Genomic DNA, 20399 nt, shown 5'->3' with positions numbered 1-20399 from the left:
GCTCAGGAGCAATTAGAGCCTGTCAGCTGGAAGCTGATGCAACTTCTATTTAATTAGCCCAGCAGCCAATAAAGATCTCATTCATCAATATCTCATGGAAGGTGTGGTTGGTAGTGGTAGATTTGTCATTTCTTCCCTACATCCAGATGGCTGCAGAGCATCTATCAGTGATCCGATCACACGCATGGACTCCAGTGCACATCTGAGGAGACTGACCAGCTGGGAGACATCTGTCCAGAAAGCAGTTACAGGAGAACATGGTGCAAGACTCTCCCAGGTGCTCTGTTAGCAAGTACCATTGGTAACTTGGTCTCTGGATCATGGACATCCTTGGCATAAAGTGACCTTGGTAGGATAAGCAACTTTGGAGGGTTTTTCCTCTTCAGACCCGTTTTTATGCCCTTCCCAGTGACAGGGAAGGGCAGAGCTATGTAAGAAGGACCAAACACCATCAGGATGGAATGAGGGAGGCCTGAAGATGTATGAGGTTTGCCCCATGCCTGCTGCCTTTGTCCTGGGAGGGGGATAAGAGCCCCTCTTTCACTGCCCTGCCACATCTCTAATGAGTTTATTCTAAGTGAGGACTGCGGGGAGGGGAAATTAGTAGCCAGACTGATGGATCCCAGGAAGGTTTTTGGGTGTTCAACATGCTGGAGAAGGTCTTTGAAGTGACATCCTCTTGGCCTGAAAGCTTCTCCTTAAATTGGCTATCACAGTATCAAATATTTGCCTGACCAGCTAAGCAGGACACATTTGTGTTGGGGTTTTCCCAGAGACTGAGATGAGTGGCCAGGAGGATGGAGGGACAGTAAATCTGTATCTGCACAGTCTCTGTGTCATGAAAAGGTTTCACCAGCTCACCTGCAGGAGTGGACCCCTGCAGGAATCGCTTACCAACACTGTTTGCAGCCTCACCGTCACAATTCATTAAACTAAAAAAAAAAATAAATCAGTTGTCACAGGACAGTTCATAGATTAAAAACACAAGTGATGGTATCTTCATAATTAATGATTGTTAATCAAGAGCAGCAGCTTAATAGTTTGGTTCCTTGTGGCTCATTTGATTTGTACTACATGGCGTTTAGTCTAAGCAAAGCAGGAAATTGGAGCCAGTTTGTCCTTGGTGCGTCCAGCTGGCAGTGCCACTTCACCAACTTGCACGTAAGGCTGATTTTTCTCAAAGCCTTAACCCCCAACAGCAGAAAAGGGCTGCAAAAGTAACTACATCGATAGCTGTGTTCCCAGGCTGGGAGATGCTTGGGGACTGAAAGATGGGAAGCTTCCTGCTGCTGCCCAGCACATCTGCAAGCTGATGTGGTCAGCAAATTCCCCCTGGCCTCCACAGAGAAAATTCCTGTGCTCAGTTCGCAGCATAAAACAGCGCCTAAGCCACCCCGCTCCTGGGTAGACATTAACTGGAACATCACAGCCGGCATATTACCACGACTGATGCTGCTTCAACCAACTGGAAAAGTGTTAAGCAAGCCTTAAAAAGAAGTGGGATGAAGACTTAAATACCAGGCTAAAATGTCCATATAATGGGGGTTATTCCAGGACTGAAAACACATGTGCAGACATGCTGAAATACACCGCTGTGCCCCTCTCCACACGGGCCACAGCTAGTTCCAAGGGACGTGAGTAACAAGTGCTTACACTGCAAACGGGGACGGACAATTAGCAGAGAGCACATAGAAACTGCATTTAGCATGATTCTGCAGTTTTACTGCTAATCAAATAAAAAGTAATGAAGAAACGTTCTCTCTATTAACACATTATTTCAAGCCAAGCTGTGCGCCTCGCCTGCTTTAATTCTGTTCCATCAAGTCTTGTTTGATTTGGCTTATTTTTGCTTAAGACCAATGTGATACGCTATACTTGGAGTTGCCAACTTTAGTCATTTTTGCTTGTGTGACATTTGATATTTCAGAACTCCCAGGAACTCCTCTTTGTAAGGAAAGTCTCAGCTTTTCTTGCATTAAAACAAAAACTCTGTGGCCAGGTCAGTTGTGGCAAAACTGATGTGCAACATCCACCTTCTCAAACCCAAAAGGCAAAGAAACAACAAAAAAAACCCAACAAAAAACAATCAACCACCCCCCATCAAATGTGTTATCTTTTAATCATCTGTGACTTTTAAACAGCGTTCCCTTGGGGAACCCAACTCACAGATTTTCTGCTAACAAAAGGTGATTTTACTTGAGAACAAATTCACTTTTCATCTCCAAAGCCTGGCTCGCACATTAGTGAATTCCTGTATTGTGCATGCGAAGTCCACAGTCAGAAACCACAGGGCAGAAATGGCCCAATGCCCAGCACGTGCTCTAAAGAGGGTGCGTCATGCTGTCTTTGTTTCTGTGTTCTGGTGCTGCATTATTCCCTAGAAGATGCCCCTGCCTCTGTGACAGCTTCCCCACCGGTTAACTAGACCTTGAAACTACCAGCCCAGGCAGATGCTGGTGCTCCAGCCCTTTCCACGCCCTTTACCCCATGCTCAGACCTGGAGCAGGTGGGTAGGAAGCTGCTGCAGTGCATGGACCTGGACTGAATGTTTCCCAGTGCCACCTCAAGTGCTTTACCTAGGACCAAATCCAGCATGTTCTTCTGGATCTCTCTTTTCTGCAGAGGCTCAAGGTGGTCTCCTTGCTCCCACACCTGTGCTCAGAGAGGACCCGTCTCTTAATGCACTTACAATCTGAACAGACCCAACAAGCTCAGGGCTGGGAAAGAAAAACAGCTCCTTCTGCCAGCCTTTCATGTTAAGCTTCTATATTTAAAATGACTACATAAACTAAGAAATTAATAACAAGTCTAAGTACTTTACCAGGCAAATCCGATTTCTACTTAGGAGAATTGGAGGGAATAAAGCTAAAAAAATTGCTTCAAAGATGGGATTTAATTCAAAGTGCCAGTGCTAGTTCTCCTGCCGCACTTGTAGGTTTAGAGAATAAACCTGCTGGCAAACAATCGTCTTAAACAAGATCATCATTAATCCTGAATTCAGCTGTCAAAAAGACTGAGATTGCAAACCAAGAGGGGAACAAGGAAAACCTGGTAATTTGTTTGTTAAATATTTGCAAACTGTCATATCAATAACGGATAATAAGAAAATGTTGGCCTTCCAGAGCTGATGCATAACACAAAGCTTTGCTGTATTGCACCTAAACTATTATCAATAGCACATTTATTATTATAATAGATGAAAAACAAGCTTCCTGGCTGAAAAACAAGATCAATTTGAGCTCAAGCTATTTGGACGTATTCTAAATGTTGTAATTAAAATGCAGCATGAATGTTCCTTAAAAAAAAAAAAAAAAGAGAGAGAGAAGAATAGCCCTAGTATAATTACATATGCCATCCAGCTCTGACTCAGTAACCTGAGAGAAAAAAAACAGGCAAAATTGTGTCCAGTCAGACATTTCATACCTTCATCACTTGATGCAGAGCCTAAGCTAACAGAGCTTTTCCTGCTGGGTCAGGATCCAGCCCCAGGCACGAGGATTTGGTGCAAGACGTCAGCCTGGATTTCACTGAGCTCCCTGTGCAGGTCAGAATTTGATTAAACTCCAGCCAAGAAACCCAGCTGAGCGCTGTCTTCTTGCAAAGTCAACCATAATTTATAGGGGGGGAAACCCCAAGGAACTGGAGAAAGAGAAGCCACTTGTGTGAAAGTTTTCACTCCTGCAGTAGGTGCCTTGGGGACAGAAATGGTCAGAGTAATATTCTTCCTCCCCCCACCCTCTGTGTTATCCCACACATCAAAACCTGCAGGAAACAAACGTGACTCTCGCCTCCCTCAGTAGTTAGAGGCTTGCAGACACTTCCCCAGGGCTGTCTGCCACCCTGCACAGTTGGGCTCTTCTTTTGCTCTGATAAAAAAGTGACTAGGGAGTTACAACAATCTCCCGGTAGCTCTCTAAATAATTGCATTGTCTTATGTCTTTTAATCATAAGTCCTGTGAGGCCCATAATACCACATGTGCAATCCAAATTGGCCAGTCAGCTCAGTTTATCAAAGAGACCTAAATTAATCCCAGTCTTTGATGGAGACAGGAGCAGTTCAAGTCTGCCCTAATGATTTGCTAAGTTTACTCAGCTTGCAGATCCGTGATGTGAAGGGCATTTGGACTCCAAGCCCAGCACTGGTAATGGGAAGCCACGATGAGGAAGACAAAACTGGCAAGACCTTGACAGTCTGAATCAAGAGAAACCACAGCAGAAACGTGGAACAACAGTAGAGGCGGGAGAGGCAAAACAAACCCCTTGATGAGCATCACCACAAGTAACATGAGGGGACTGGTAAAATAAATTATTGGAGGCGACGGCTCCCTCAGAGTGAACGGCGCTACTGCTAAACACCTACCAAGTAGGGGGCAAGAGTGGATAGATCCGAGCCAGGAAATGCAGAGCCAGAGGAGAGCAGAAGCAAAGCACTGGAGATGGCTGAGCTGCTCTGACCTGGCAGCATCCCCTCCCAGCCAGGGCAGGATGCAGCAGGGATAGGAGCACACCTTTACATGGAAAACTGCCTGCTCTTCCTCTAATAAGCCGAAAAGGGGCCCAAAACTTTCAGAGTTGAGCAGGTTCAGTCTAGGTGCATCTTTTAAAACCACTGGGATGACTTCTCTGCTCTTTCTCAGGTCAGTGGACTCCAGGAGGTGCAACATAGTGACACCAGCTAAGAAACGCTGAGCAGACAGAAGTGAAAACACAGAAGAGGGAGCCCAAACCCCTGGCTTCAAGGGATGATGAACAATGAACAGCATTAGGACTAAAGATATCAAAGATAAAGGTTTTATGCAAAAGCTAAAAGCCCAGCTTTCTCCGGAAAAGCGAGGGTTGACAGGAAAAGACTGGAACAGCATTTCATTCCATAGCTGTAACAGGTTTGAATACAGTAAAAACTACAAAAAAAAAAAAAGAACTTTACTATACAAAATCAGCTGGTTCTGGAGCACTCAATGGCTTTTAATAGTTTTCAGCTCAGACAGAAGAGGGAAATCGGAGCCTGCATTACAGGCACTTGAGGAGTGCTGTGGGCTGTGAGAAACCAAGAACAAGTCCTTTGGTTTGAACCAGTATGTACTAAAGGATGGTGAAAAGAAAAGCCAAAGAAGTCCTCCCGTAGGGATATAAAGGACTATGCTGGTACCACTAGCTCAGAGGGATTCTTCAAGGCACTATCAAAGCTTCAGTAGAAGACAGATGGGCCATCTGCCTGCAAACAGGCAAGGCCGTTTATTTATTTTATTGCGAAAGTGCAGGTGCTCAGGACAGCCTTTGAGGAGAAAAGAGAAAGAAAAACAGTGACATTAACTCTAAAAGTAAAGCCACAGACAGCAGACGGCAAGGGGTGAAATGAAAACATTGTTCAGGCTGGCTAATAATCGGCATAAAGGGATTTGTTGGTTAAAAACATGACAAATCTGTGGTCCCACAAGGGATGTGCTCTTCAGAGGAGTGGGGGATCTGAATTTGAAGACAGCTTCCAGGAATGTGCCCTGACCTCCCCTTACTCCAAGGCAGCAATGGAGCTACTGCACAGATCCTTTGGCCAGCCCTAAAATAACAGGGCAGATAATTACACTGGCTGTGAATGAGAAAGGAGGAAGAAAAAGCAAATTAGATGCTCTCTATTGCAAAGAGGGGATTTTGATCTTTGCTCTGCAGATTTGGGTCTGTGTACAGTGTCAGGAAGCCGGCACTGACAGACCACGAATGTCACCTGGGACGTGCAGCCACCAAGAGATGTCTGAGCATCTGCTGGCCTCTGCTGAGCTCGGGGTGCAGCAGGAGCTGGGCTGCATGGCCTCACACATGGGGAGCCACCACGACTGACAGCAGCTTGCTTTTTTTAAAGGCAGCAGCTCCTGGTGCCTGCTGAATTCCTGCTGGCCTGTTTCACCACTAACTTGGGCAGGAAAACTCATTGTCACAGCAATTTGAGAGGTTCCTGCCTTTGTTGAGGATAACATCAAAGCCTACATGGGAAAGTAGATGCATAGGTTAAACACTCTTGGAGCCTTGGCTGAGCCAAGCAGATTTGAGTCAGAACTCAAAGCAGCTTTCCCAGCAGAACACTGACAATGGGTTTTAAAACATCCTGGCCAAGCCAGAGAAGGCCACAGATCCAGCTTCACCGACACCAGCAGTTCCTATGCTGCTATTGCTGGCAGAGGAGCTGGCTCCATGTCACTGGCTACAACATCCATTCTGACGGGAGACCTGTGGTTGCCGATGCAGCCCACTGACCATGCACTTAATGGTGCAACGAACACAACCTGAATGGCTTTCTCCCAATTCTCTACAAGAGAAAGACTCACAAACTCCCAGTGAGGTGAGGCCGGGGCTTCAGAGCCTCAAGCACAAGTTGGGAGCCTGGAAAGAGCAGCTTTCCAGCTGACATACAACCAAAAGCCAACTAAAAGGGCCACAGGCAGCACAACTGGACCCCTCCGTGGCTGGTAACAGCAGTGTGTCAGTCAAAGGGTCCTTGCAGCTTGACACGGCACAACACAAGGGCTGACTGCAGACTGGGCACAGGACAATCTTGAAAGACACACAGAGATACTGAGTCACCCCCATGCTTCCGAACTGATTTGCCTTCAGAAGATGCGTTGGGTCATACGAGGCTGCAATGAGAGGCTAGAGCTAAAGTGAGCCAGGACAGACAACCTGTTACCAGGAGATATTTTGCTTTGGGTGATTTCTGCCCAGATGTGATGGTTCCATGGGTGAGAAGCTTTTCTGGCTGTAGGAAAGCGGGCAGCATCACCCAGGACAACTCCCAAGAAGACATGCTGTTCCCGGCAGCAGAAAGGCTGCATGAGAGGAGGAATAAGCAAGGTGCTGAGGGCTGGCAAAGTCACCAGGGAGAAATCCGAATGACTTCTGGGAGGAAAGATCAGCATGTGAGAATGAGGGGGATGATTGCTAGAGGAGAGAGCCATTTGGAGCTAACTTGGGAGCCTGCAACAAGATGAAAACCAAGCTGCAGCTTGGGAAGGGTGTGTGGATTCCACTAGTCAGTTCAGCTTCTTCTCCTTACACACATGGGTAGATTGAACAGGACAGGCCAAGCAGACTGAACAACATATGCAATGATAAAAAAAAAAAATCTAAAAGGTGACATTTGCTTGATTTTTGTGTCCTCAGCCCGGTTGCCAGTTGCCATGTTACTGGATTCCAACCGCAACTCTTCATTACTCAGACTGAACTGCTACATTCTGGTTTAGGTTTTTACTTTCTGTAGGCATATTAAAATTTTAATTAAGCACTAAACCAGTGTTTTAGCAGGGGTTTTTGAGAGTTTTGTCATTAATCTTCTTGATTACAAGTCTCTCAGGTCCTTAGTTTTAGCCTAAATTTAGACCAATTCTGGCTGAGCCCTGCAGGATAACTGCTAAAACTATTCATTAAAATTGAAGAGATCAGAGGTGATCAGCTGGCAGCAGAAGCCTGCAGTGTGGCTGCTCTGCATCCTAGCAACTTTCTGATCTACAGGTACTAGAGGCAGGTTAGTCTTGATCTGCGGGGTAAGATCTTGAGAAGATGCTGCAGCTCTTTGATTCAAGCTCACTATGAAACAACTTGTTTCGTTTCTTGTTGACCACCTGAAATGGTAACGAAGGAGGGATTTTAAGCAAAGCAATTCTTTTCCTTCTGGCAACTTCTGTCATGCAACATGAGCTCTTCTCAAAGCAGAATGTTTCATAGTGTCTCCATTTTTTCTTTCTGGGAAGCATTTGGCAAGAGATGAATGATAGTCCCTAGTTTACAAAACACGTGGGCAGCTCCAACAAGGAAGCAACACCACAATACATGCTGAGCCAGCTTCACTGGGGATTTTGGTTTTTTTCTAAATCACTAGAGAAATTCAAAGGCCCCACAACATCTACTTGTGCATGACAGGATTATCCCACATGTTAACATGAAACACTAGTGTAAATCCAGCTATCAACATGCAAAACCCTGGCCAGATCTGTCAACATCTGGGACCAGAAACCTCTCTGAGATGCTCTTTTTAAATTATATTGCAATAACAAATGTAGTGATAATGAAATGCAGAGTGTAGTATCATCCAAAATTCAGCAGCTGTGGTATTTGCCATGTAGCTGAACTCCCAGGTTTAAGCTGCTGGTGCTAGAAAGTAGTTCCTGTAGCTAGGCAAAGAAATTCAACACAGAATTATCCCTCTTTGTATGACCCTGGCTAAAACTACCCATTAACTACCCCTAACTGTAGCTCTCCCGCCTGTGTTACCTCCATCTGTAATACACCTTCAAGATGTTTTTTCTGCCCCAAGGGGAAGCCAAAGTGGCTGCCTTGGATGCGAGGGATATCGCCAGGAGCACAGCTGCCTCCTCCTCTGGTCACTGCAGACCCACCGATGCAGGTCTGTATGCTGGTTTTTGCCATACTCTGAAACAACAAGCCATGGGTGACTAAATCCCTGATGGCCCCTCACTACCAGTTAGGAGAGTGCTTTTCTGAAAGGTCTGAACTCACCCACTTTTTAATCATCAGAGCTTTCCAATTCTCCTATCTTATTTCTTCTCCAATTAATTTGATGCGAGGAATATCAGCCATTGATTGAGGAGTTGGGAAGACCTTGACCAAATAGCCTTTTCTTTCCTCTTTGCCTGTCAGTCTCCAGCCTCCTTGCACGGTGCCTCAGGCCAAAGCCAAGGCCAGTGAAAACTTTTCCTTTCACTGACTCACATTTCACTCTCACAACAAAACTCACATCCAGATTGCTGCTCAGGAAAAACACATCTTCTGCAAAGGCAAGCCCTGGCCCAGGCAAACTTGCCCATACCCATTTGGGTCTCCAGAGAGGGATCAGCTCCTGTGCCTGGCTAGTGTCCTGCCTCCCAGCCAGCACACATCAACTGCATCCAAGCCAGCTTCATGCAGCCTTCCCAGCGGTCTTCTTCTGGAATCCTCCAAAAGTCATCTTCTTGAACTGTGGGGAAGGGGAGAGGAAAGAAAAGAGAGATGCAAAGCCCTTTGAGCTGCACAGAGCAGCTTGCTACCTAAAGGCATTCGACTGTCTCAGAAAGAAGAGGTAACTTTAAGGAATCCATGGCCAAGTTGTTTTCCTGAGTTTGAAATCTAATTTTTATGCTTATCTATCTCATACACAGCTGGAAAAAACACCGGCCACAATTACAACCTGCCGTGGGGAAAATGTGCTGAATAACAGCCAGTGCAACTGAAGGGAAATTTGCTGCACAAAAAAAAACTTTATCAGAAAGCATTCTTCAGATTAACAGATAGGTGCACACACTTCCACATTGAAGATAAACCCCTGCAACCTCCATGAAGGCTTGTACAGCAAGGTACCTACAGACCCCCACCAGCTCCTTACTGATCCTTAGCTGGATGTGATCTTTGCTGTAGTTCAGCCTCCAAAACAGCTCATGAGAGCTTTCCTGAATCTGCTGCAGGGCGAAGTCCACCAACAGCTGAGAGTTCCTTTAGTGACAAACAAAGCTGGACAGGCAGCAGGCTGCTAATTATCTATGGAGGTTCACATAGCTTTACACATACTATCAGTATTTTTGCTTCCCCCTCTAATCCTGAATCAAAGGATGAAGAGTAATAAGGGTGGACAAGGTGCTGAGGGGCATGGTTTAGTGACTGATAGGAATGGTTGGACTTGATGATCCAGTGGGTCTCTTCCAACCTGATGATTCTATATTGTTCTAAAATTAGGTGTTAACAGCTATGCATGGCCCTAACTCCGAGCTGTAAGAAAAACCCAGACATTTCAGTACTCCACAGAATCGGGTTCTAAATCTTTGATTCAGAGTCCATTTGAAAGTAATAAAAAGGGCTCCAAGGATGGAGTTGTGGCTCTAAAACTGGAGAAGCACTATGCTGAATGTGTTATTTTGCCACCTTCTCCAGCTACAGCCTGGAAGCAATTCATTACAGCCCAGAGCCTGCTCCTGGCTGGTTCTCAGCAAGCCCAGTGGAAACCCCTCCAAACTGCTGCCGCATTTCAAATAAATGGGGCCAATTAGCAAAGCTTTATGACTGCAGCTAAAATGGTGGGGAAGGATCATACCAGCAACGAAGCAGGCAGATGAGAGGGGGACAAAGCTTCCAACAGGTAAGGATAAGCTGGTGGGAAGAAGTAACTGGGCCAGCTGGAGGAGAAATGTGAGCAGAGCTCTATGCTCCCTTGGGCAAGCGACTCCCCAGAGGGGCTACAGGAGCAGCCCCCAGCCTCGTGTTAGCACTTTATTTATAGCATTGCTTTCCTGTTCATAACCTTCCCAACTGTGGATTGCAGTTTTCTCCCCCCAGCATTATGGTGATGGTTTGGAACACAGAGATGTTTGGAAAGGGGCAATTTGGCATCAGGAGTCTAAAAAGCAGATACAGATGACATCCTAAATGTATCTTTTATGAGTTTGGAATGATTCCTTTAAATTAAGCTCAGAATATGTGACAGCTTCTGGTAGTGCCACCAGTAAAGAAATAAAACATAAAAATCAAGAGGTTCTTGAGCATATGTAGTCTCTTAAGGATCACGTCCTCTGGAAACCTTGCTTTCCCTCTTGCCATTTTGAGCTGCAATGTACCAAGTGCTTCCCAAGTATAGTGCTCCAATAATTTACAATGGTCTCTTCACCACATGCGCCCTCAAACCCCCACAATCTTCCAAATTCTAGGCATATAAAAAATTAAATGCTCCAATAATTCTAAATTGTGTCTTTTCAGTGTTACTGGAGCCTGTCCGCTTCTTCAGTTTGGGAATTTTTGTTTTGTTTGAGGGAGGGGAGAAAGAAATGCTTTCTATTAGTGCTTCAGATTGGAAGCCAGTCAAACAGCATCATAGCAGAATGATTCAGCAGCCTCTGAGCTGATTTGCAGTGTATCATAAAACAGGATTAGGAAAACAACAATGCCTGGAGAAAGAACCCATACAAAGAATCATGGCAGGAGAACAATACCAGAAAGGAGTAGAAGGAATAATCTTCACTTGGCTTCTGAGGAACAGGTCGGGTGACCTAATAGCTGGCTTTCAATGCCCTTCATTCCCCGCTGCGTCGCAGGGCTCAGCCACCTGGATCCAGCCACTACAGCTTAATAAATGGCCCTGCATCAACTGAACCACATAAAGTGTTTCTGTGCACATACGCGCAGCCTGTTGTCATTTATCTGAGACCACAGTCCTCCTCTGGCACAAGGCTCAGATGCTATTTCACAGCAGGCAGGAGGTTAGGCAGAACTAGCGGTGGAAGTTCCTGACTATTTAGGACAGGAAGCAAAGGAATCTGAGGCTGTGAGTCTTCCAGAAAGTGAGGTTTTCTCTTCCTTATTAAAGATGACACAAACACAAGGCAGCAGATTAAAATTGCAAAGATGTCAATCTCAGCATATCTCCTAGCACTGTCCTGAACAGGAATCAAATTAAACATATATTTCATGATCTCCTGAATCAAAGCATCAGCGACCACCTATGGCCAGTGCTAAGACAGATGACAAAAACATCATTTAAAAATCTGTTCTCTGTGAGCCTGAAAATTATATTGGCAACTTTGTAAGTTAGGCCATACCTGTTACAACTGCGGCATTGGAGCAACAGAGGAAGGCAGGGACTCTCTCAGGAGTTTTACTAGATCAGCAATGGTTGAATTACTTCTATGCAGAACATGAAATCACAGCTCCACGCAAGTGAGGAAAATCAGACAATTATATCACAATTCCGATAAAATAGCTATATCCAAAGTTTGGCAGAGAGACATAAAAACAGGGAGGAAAAAGAAAAATCTCCTATGCCATGATTTCCTCTTATAGACCGAAAAAAATGATAAAGTGCACCCTTGTTTCACTCACTGCAGGATGCCTGGAATTTTATAGAAACTGCTGCAACGTGTCTCCCAGTGGGGAATAGCTGAAGCATGAGATAAGAAATCAGCCATATCCTAACTTGCAGTGGCAGGTGCTGTAAAAGAAAATGCCCAATAAAGGCTTAATATATAGGAAGATGGAAAATAACTGCATGGATTTCAGAAATAAGAAAGCATAAACCAATTCTCTAATCGCGTCTAATCAAAGAACACCTACTTCCAGAAAAAATGGGTATCAGATGGATGGTAGCATGCATATTTTGTTCAGTAGTGTTTTGGGAATATTTTAGCCTGCAGAATTTAATTCCCTGTTATTACTTCTGAGCCTGGAGGCGAAAGTCATAAATCAGAACCATTCATAAGATGCAATAATGGGGTGAAATACTCATAAGGAGAGTTACATGATTAAATCCTTTGGGATTGTGTATAACGCTTCCAGTCCTTGATAACAGCATTAAAAAAATTCTTCTGTCAGTAACATCTACTCTTCCCTAATTCCTACACTGGATTTTCATTCTTTTCTCCCAGTATCTCCAAATTTTGCTGTCATATGGCTTTCCTTACACCCTTCCTCCCTGCTGCCCTAAATATATACATTTAAATCAAAATCATGGGGAAGCATTCCACGCCTAAAAAGACAGGCAGGGTTTAAATTACATTGTATTTACTTATAAGGGCTTTTAATACCAGAGAAGCTTTCCCAGGGATTTTTACTCTGATTTCAGGACCCCCATAGTTTTTATAGAGGGCTATTTGGTCCCATTTAGAAGGTGACTACATTTTGAGTAATAAAGACTGCAGTGCTATAAAATAAAATAACGTTGTCCCTACCCTTCTTTTACCCTCTCATCTATTCAGTTTAAGAAAAAAAAAAAAAGATCCCACCCCATGATGAGTTAGAGCTTTGTTTTCTGAGTAACAAGACTAATCATGTTTCCTCTGCTTGAGGTTTCTCTCTTCTCTTCCTTCTCTTCTAGGTCCTCTGGATCCACACTGACATAGAAATATCCCATGATGGAGAAAATAATGCACACAGCAAAGAGGAGAACAGTGAACAAGACAAATTCAGCCCACTAGGAAAGAAAAAAGAACAGCAGGTCAGGAGATCCCAGACTCTCAGTCCAGAGGATTTCTCTGCACTTCCAAGTGCTTTTTAAAGAGCTGGGTGAAAATTGCTTTTTTGTAATTATTTAATTTAGTAATCATCTAATGATGAGTACGTGACATACCTTGAAATAAACCTGTTAAACTGGGCTAGTTTCATTAAATCTTTTCTTACAAATCTATCCTGACTGCAACATACCTGCCTGGGCTTTTTGCCTGGAAGATGCCTTTGGGAGAGGCAGTTTCATGTTAGCCAGAAATAAGCTCCAGATGATCCCAGAAGTCTGATAGCCCGAATTAAACACGCTTCTGCCACATGCAAGCCCAACATCTCAGGGCTGCCACAGGCAGGTGGCCCTGAAGGAGTCCCAGGCTAGACACCTGTGAAGGCTGCTTGCCCACTGGGCTAGCTAGATGAAGGCAAGCTGCTTTCAGTAAGAAACTGCAACACATGGAGAGTGCCACGTCCAAGTTTCAGGCCCAAATACAGCTTGCTTGCCTAAAGCTAAGCTCCAGCAATGTTTTGCAGTGTAGGTCACAGCAGTATTTACTACCACTAGGAAGCTGAGGGAAAAATCACTGCTCCAGAGGGTATCACTGCTGAGGGCAAAGCAGAGCCCTGGCTAGGAGGCAGATCGGTGCTGGCTGCCATAAAGCTGTTGCACAGCCTCAGGCTTCTGCAGCGAAGCTGTGCCTCTAGGACATGGACATCCAGAAGCAACATGCGGGGCCTGTTTTAAAGCATTACCTCTGTTTTAAAAGCAAAATCATACCTGTGCCATTGGTGCAGCCTGGGCAACAACAAGCACAAGGGTATTCCCAACGGCCACCGTGAGCAGCCAGCCTGCCTGCAGCACTGACTTCATGCTGGCTGGAGACTGAAAAGAGGAGAAAGGCCTGATCAGTGGGTATCACGTTGTGTCCTTCTGCTCTGGTTCACCCTTGTGATGTCCTGTCCAGTGCAGGTGTTCCCAGGCTTAGCCTAGGAGGAGATGGTGGAATTTCCTCTCTGCAGAGTGGTTAAACTCAACAGCTGCTTAAAAGGAGCTTTTGAAATACGTCCTCCAGGAGGACACATGAAGAAGGAGAAGATGCTGTTGTTGCAAAGCTGGATCCTGATCATCCCCCAACCTGCATCATCTGAAATTGTAATATCAGGAATCCCTGCATCTCGGAGTCTGGTGCTGTGTGGCTGTACACCTTTGGAAAAGAGACGGGATCTTAAGCTTCCTGCTGGTGACAGATGACAATTTTCCAGATCCCATGACATTGTCCCACTGCATTAATTGCTCTCATTAACAAACATCTGTACTTTACTCCAAGGGTAAAAATTTGAGTAGCTTCAGCTTTTTTTGATTTGTAATATCTCAGTTCTTTCTTCTCCCCAGACAAAACAGTGTACCACAATCAAATCATTCCTTGCACGCTCGTTACCCCTTGCTCTCTTGTTACAGACTCGGGTAGGCTTAGACCCCTTACACCTTAAAGCAGGTTCCAGCCCCCTGTGCCACTCTGTGCTCTTTGAGATACCTTTGCCTTTTACTCACTGGAAAATACATACCACAAAATATTTCACTGGGAGAAAAAAACTGATATTCAAGAATTCAGCACTTTCACATAAAAATACACTTCTATCCAGTTCTGTTCTATGTTCTCAGCTTTACTAGAAAAGGAGTTTCCTGGGCATAATTGAGAACAGGTACCTTCAGAATATGAATTAATTTAGCTTGAGGGCACCCAGCAAGTGGTGTTTTAATCCCACTTTTAGCTGAAGCACAGATAACGTTGTCAGTAAGTGTCGTGCCAAAGGACATATTACAAGTCAATAGCTGATGCAGAAATAAATTCTGAAGTCTAATTGGAAGACCCTTATCTTTAAACAGAGTACCTGAGAATAGGAGAAGGCCAGACCCGTAATAGAGAACATCACCTCCCCAGCAGATATTAGTAAGTATTGTGGTAACTGCCAAGCCATATGGACATTGTTGGCTTTGATGTCTTCTGACTTCCATGTCTTAACAGCACCTCCAGAAATCTAGTAGGAAAATAAAGGTACGTTGATTAGCTGCTCAAAGATCAGATCCTTCTTAGCCTGGACTTCAGCAGCAAATTTACCAAAATGAAGGTTTAATCAGCACTGTACAACTCCCTTATGATAACAGTGACACCCAAGCAAATCCAGTTAGGGTATACCAAGAGCAGCAGAGACTGTCCCATATCAGATGTTTTCAGATAGTTATGGTAGCTGTACTCCTAATTATTTTTGTTTGCTTTTCCAGGTGTAATTCATATGGCCACTGATGCACAGAGGCAGAGAGAGATCTGACCAGCAGCCAGGAATACACTTAGGCTGAAATTACTTCAGGCAAAACCCCCCATGTTTAACGTGAGTACTTAGGAAAATACAGGGGATGTTTTCAAGATGTACTTAATCACCATGCAGGGAGACTGTATTTTAGCATTTTAGCATGGGTGAAAGGGGAGCTGTGCATCGCTCTTTAGTCCATAAAGAAACGTCACAAGTACCATACTAGAACTGCACACTGAGGAAGGCTGGGTAGAAGGCAGCATTCCCATGATTTAAGTATCACAGTTCAGCCCCATTAGCAGACTAATATATTGCATTCTTGGTTGTTCTATATAGCACTCCTGGCACAGGAGCAGGGCTCAGTACAAATCACCGCAATAATTAAAAATGATCTTCGCTCAGAGCAAACTAACTCTCAAGAGAAGGAGGAAACCACTGGGAGAGAGAAGAAAAACCAGAGAGTCAAAAACATTGAAGGGCTAGCAAAGGGTCCAGAGGGGCTGAGGCACAGAGCCACCACTGATCAGCCACGGCCACGACAAGGACTTTTGTAGATGGGACCACAAGCTGGAATCCTTGTCTTCAGTGACATGGGACACATCTACCTCAACAGCTCCTGACTCAGCTGCCTTATCAGAGGCTCTGGGACAATATTCTTAGTGCAATATTCTTCATGTAAATTCTCTACTCTGTTTCTCATCTGAGGAAAGAGGCTTGCAGCCATGGAGAAAGGGTCTGGCCAACATCACTTCTAATGGGAGTGTGGTTTTTTGTACATAAATCTCTGTACTCACAGATGGTAGCATCTGCCTGTTCCTTCCAGGACTGTGCGTCCCACTGCAGCTACTGGAGCTAAAAAAAAATGCCAGGTGCTTTGCAGCTATATTTTTTCCCCCTACGTATTTGGACTCTGCAGACATGAACAGCTCCCATTAATTGCCCAACAGGGAGATGTTACTGCCAGGGAGTAGCTGACAGCTTTTTGCTCTGCTCATCACAACACAGTAGTCAAAGTCCCAGAGGGGAGCTTAGCAGTGTGTCCTGTCAGACCTGGTTTGTCTGTGTGCCTGTGCAGTGGAAAGGTTAAAATTGGAACTAAGCTGATCACGTTCATCACCATGGCTCCTGCCAGCTGGACCAGGGTTGACCCAGCGTGCCTAGGAGGCTGGCAGGCAGGGAAAGGAATCCACCCTCTCAGTAGTACTCATGCCCCATCAGGGCTAGATTGTTCAGAAGATCATGCCTTGACTTTCTGCTAGGCTCCAAATGAGCTGTACAGAGAGTGAAAGAGGGGAAAAACAGATGCACAGGGTCTCACAGGGTGGAGAAAGCAAGTGAGAGTCACAAACATAAGAACAAAAGCTCTGCCAGAGACTATGACAGAGGGAGCTTGTTACCGTCAGAGTGACACTTACATTAGTTATCACAATGGTGTATGACGCGCCGAAGTCGAGCAGCCCTAGCTCCAGTATGAATTCTCCCATTTCAGTTATGCATTTTCCATTATTATATCTGGATACAATAATGAAGTACAGTATTTCCCAGTTAGTCCCACAGACAAAGAGCACAGAGCAGAGCTATCAAACATCCCTCTACAATGTAGTAGGGAGGATGTATCATGTAAAGCTGCAGTCATGTTTATGTCAAACAATCACTCAACTTCTTGTCATCTTTTCCTTCCAGAAACACTTAGACACTGACTGGAGTTCACCTAACGACCTTGGCTATTGATAATATTTTTAAATGGTTTCTGCTTCTTCCTAGCACTGCCTTTTTTTCCCCTCTCAGGTATATTTTCCTTCCAAACTTTTCTCCGTTGCTTCAGGAACTGTGAGCCAGACAACTTAGCCGGGCTTAAGCAGACCTCAGGAAGTCAGAGATACGCTCCCACAAGCCACTTTGTTTCCTTTCAAGAGAGCAAATTAGCCTTCGTATTTGTTCTGATTTTGGATGTGTGAGATGGCACTGAGGCTCAGCAGCATTGCCACAATGGCTTCTGCATCCTACTAAATTGCAGCAATAAATATTTTGGATGGAGCCGATGCAGAGAAAAGCCATGAAGCTTGTTTTGAAACATTGCAAATGCCAGAAATACCTTACAAGAGCCAACTCCAATGCTGCCAAACCAAGGCCATATGGAGCCCCTCTCTAACAAGCCCAGCCTGCAAAGCCCTGCAATGTTACTTGATGCTACCAGCCCACATAACAATGCTTTGGAGCATAGAACATGAATTGGCTTTTCCCTGAGAACACTATCAAGAGCTTGGGCCTGAGAGAATATCGAAATAGGGCAGGTATGAAATGGCAGAGCGAACTTCACCATGTCCCACCTTACTCTGCTGACAGATGCACAGAAATGGCCAGTCTCTTCCCTCCAGGCTTCCAAATAACATGAACAAAAGCTCAGAGAAGGTTAAGTGCTGTATCTGGACTTCTTCAAAAAGCTTCTGGGGTTTCCAAAATTCCCCTGGCCTGACTGAAAATACTCAAATTATGGCCTAAATTAGGATGCCATTACACTTATGTTATGGGACTAAAGTTTCCAAGCTTTGTCTCTGTCTTACCAAAGTAATTACAACCCTAGATAGGAACTATTCCACACACTGTTTGGAGGTTGAATCATTTCAACTGCATATTATGCATAGAGATACTGATTTGCTGTCCATTGGCCTGGACACTTTGCAGACTAAACACATGGTACCTCTGTACACACAAGTGGCCTGAAGCACATGCTCTGCACAGAGCAGATAATTCACTTTTTTTACGAACATCTGCCCCCACAACCAAATGCCAAGACAATAGCAATAAAGGTTTTGTTATTCATCCAAGAAAAGCCCCATTGCACCCAAGGAAAGGCCTCGGCAAGAACCTTCAGCATAGCAAGGGAAACTTACTTGTCCCGCTCTAGTAGCAAGTACTGAGAAGCGCTGTAGTTTTTCTGAACAGCAATGAACCGTTTGCTGTCAATGGTGAGGTTGACATCTTGGTTCAAACCATTAATGAATCTGCAAAGAAAGCATATTTCATTGGCTTGTCAGACAGGACAGGAGAAGCATAATATCAGACACTTCAGAAATGCGCTTTCTCTTCTAAAGTATTCTGTAACTCCATAAGGTTCTGACAGTCTCTCCTGCAAGCAACAAAAATATTTGCCTGATTCACTGGCCAGGTTTTCAATATAAGGCTAGTTTTCTCTGCTGTGTGATTTTATCCTCTTACTCTCCCTTTCCTGTGAAAAGTAATGCTCACTTTTTGTGGGTTAGGACTTCCAGGCAACCACTTCCCAGAGACCTTCAAAGATTGTTCTGTGGCTGTTTGAGAGGACAGAGCTCCAGCCCACCCCAGGAAACTATGCAGTTGGGTGTTCCGATGAGCATGTGCACAATGCTGACATACTTTCTAAGGAGTTTCTACCAGTGGGGCAAGGGTTTTCTGTCAAAATAAGATACTTGCATCAAAACCAGAACTTTCATGGGAACATTCAGGTCTGGTTTTTTTTTCATGAGATGTTTATATGCTTTTTCATACACAAAAGATAGTTTTCTTCTGATAGCTTTAAAATAGTAAAACCAAACCCTTGTCATTTGATCTGACTGTATTTTAAAATACTTTGGTTTTCAGTTCTGAAAATGGGGTTGAAATCCCTGAAGATAGTCAAGTGTTAAACAAAAGTAACTTTTTAGTGAAAATCACTTCACAAACTTTAGAAGGGAAAGCTTGGTATTCTGTCAAAAATTTTCACAGGAAAATATAAAAAATTCCTGACTGCAGGTATTAATCTAGTCTCCAAGGTGGTAAGCATTGACAAACACAGGGCTATGGAGAGCTATTGCACTCCTGCTGCTGTCAGCACAGGCTTTCAGAAAGTGAGGTCATCATTGTTTTATACCATAACATTGGGGGGATGCTTTCCTGGGGGGTCGGGAGGTGGGGATGTTTGCTTCAAATTGCAGCTTCCCCAAATCCTCCAAAAAGTCTAGCTGGAATCCTCTTTTTTTTCCTTTTTTAAATTTTTTTTTTCACAAATCTGCTTTTTCTGTATCTCAGTAGCCTCACACAGGTCTGGTGATGTGGTGCTGGAGGTAACTGTAACAAGTGAGATGGCATCTCAGCACAGATCAGCACAGGACTGCTCATAGACTAGCACAAATTTGGAAAGCAGACTAGCTGCTTAAGCAGAGCCCAATGCCCAGCTGAATCGTTTACAAGGATGTAAAATTATTTCTGTGTCCAATTTAGTAGGCATTTGTGCATGAGGCTGGGTGAGGTAAATCAATGTCATGGATTGCCCAGTTCACAGAGGACAAATGGCAATGTCTCCTTTCCACATTGCTTCTTTCCTTTCTTTTCCAAAGTGCTGGGGACACAGTGAGATAAATCCATCACTCTTTCAAGAGATGAAATCTTTTATGTTGCAATCTCAGCCTAAACTATCCAAGGCAGTAAGCAGCAATAATGCTCAGCACCGCATGGCAAGCACAGGAGGTGACACTTTGTCAAGTGCAGCTGACACTGCAGTCTTGCATGAGAAGTGTTGCCTAGATTCAAATCGGAGAACATCTGGGTTACGTTACATGCAGTTTCCCTCACCCCGCCACCTCCTAATCCTCAAAAAAACCCCATTCCTACCTAACAGCTGCCAAACCGTTTTCTGGCTTTGCTTCCAAGTCTGTAATCTAAAAAGGGGAAGAAAAAAAAATCAAACATGTATATTAATGCTGCCTTACAAACAAGGTGTAGCAGAAAATACTACTGTCTATGGAATTACACATGTTGCAAAGCCTGTAAAAATCAACTGGACTCTCACATAAGCTTTACATCAGGACTCAGAAGTGAAGTCCTGGTACAACAAACGAAGCCAGCTGCAAAATTGCAGCTTCACCAACGGATTAAGATCAGACTTTTTTCCCCTCTATCCTGTATAACAAATGCTACAGAGTTTCAGATGGTCACCCTACCCAGGCAGAAAACACCCTCCAAAAAAAGTATTTGTCTTGATCTGAGGAAAGCAAGAGATCATTATCCACTTTAGCTTCTTTCAATGATTATTTACAATTAAACATGATTGCCTTACTCCTACAAAACATGCAACTGCCTAACTTTCAGTCCTTGGTTCGTTGCATACT

At 44.4% G+C, this 20399-nt stretch overlaps 2 protein-coding genes across 6 annotated transcripts in view; both read right to left on the bottom strand.

Moving 5' to 3' along the window:
- SLC49A4 (solute carrier family 49 member 4) overlaps window positions 1-20399 on the bottom strand; it is a 294424-nt gene that overhangs the window by 136089 nt on the left and 137936 nt on the right. The gene's annotated exons all lie outside the window — the stretch shown is intronic.
- Window positions 11354-20399, bottom strand: part of SLC15A2 (solute carrier family 15 member 2) — a 53650-nt gene continuing 44604 nt past the window's right edge. For all 5 annotated transcript variants that reach the window (XM_069861441.1, XM_069861442.1, XM_069861444.1 and 2 more), the window contains 6 exons: window positions 19903-19949; window positions 18168-18278; window positions 16689-16785; window positions 14854-15000; window positions 13739-13843; window positions 11354-12934 (listed from right to left, as the gene is read on the bottom strand). In XM_069861441.1, the coding sequence (XP_069717542.1) occupies window positions 12758-12934; window positions 13739-13843; window positions 14854-15000; window positions 16689-16785; window positions 18168-18278; window positions 19903-19949 (684 nt within the window). In that variant the 3' untranslated portion in view covers window positions 11354-12757. The remainder of the gene's footprint in view (window positions 12935-13738; window positions 13844-14853; window positions 15001-16688; window positions 16786-18167; window positions 18279-19902; window positions 19950-20399) is intronic.

The sequence above is a fragment of the Phaenicophaeus curvirostris genome, chromosome 7, assembly GCF_032191515.1.
Source record: "Phaenicophaeus curvirostris isolate KB17595 chromosome 7, BPBGC_Pcur_1.0, whole genome shotgun sequence".
NCBI classification, from domain to species: domain Eukaryota; kingdom Metazoa; phylum Chordata; class Aves; order Cuculiformes; family Cuculidae; genus Phaenicophaeus; species Phaenicophaeus curvirostris.
The sequence above is the reverse complement of the archived record's forward strand: the minus strand, read 5'-3'. Positions and strand labels throughout refer to the sequence as shown.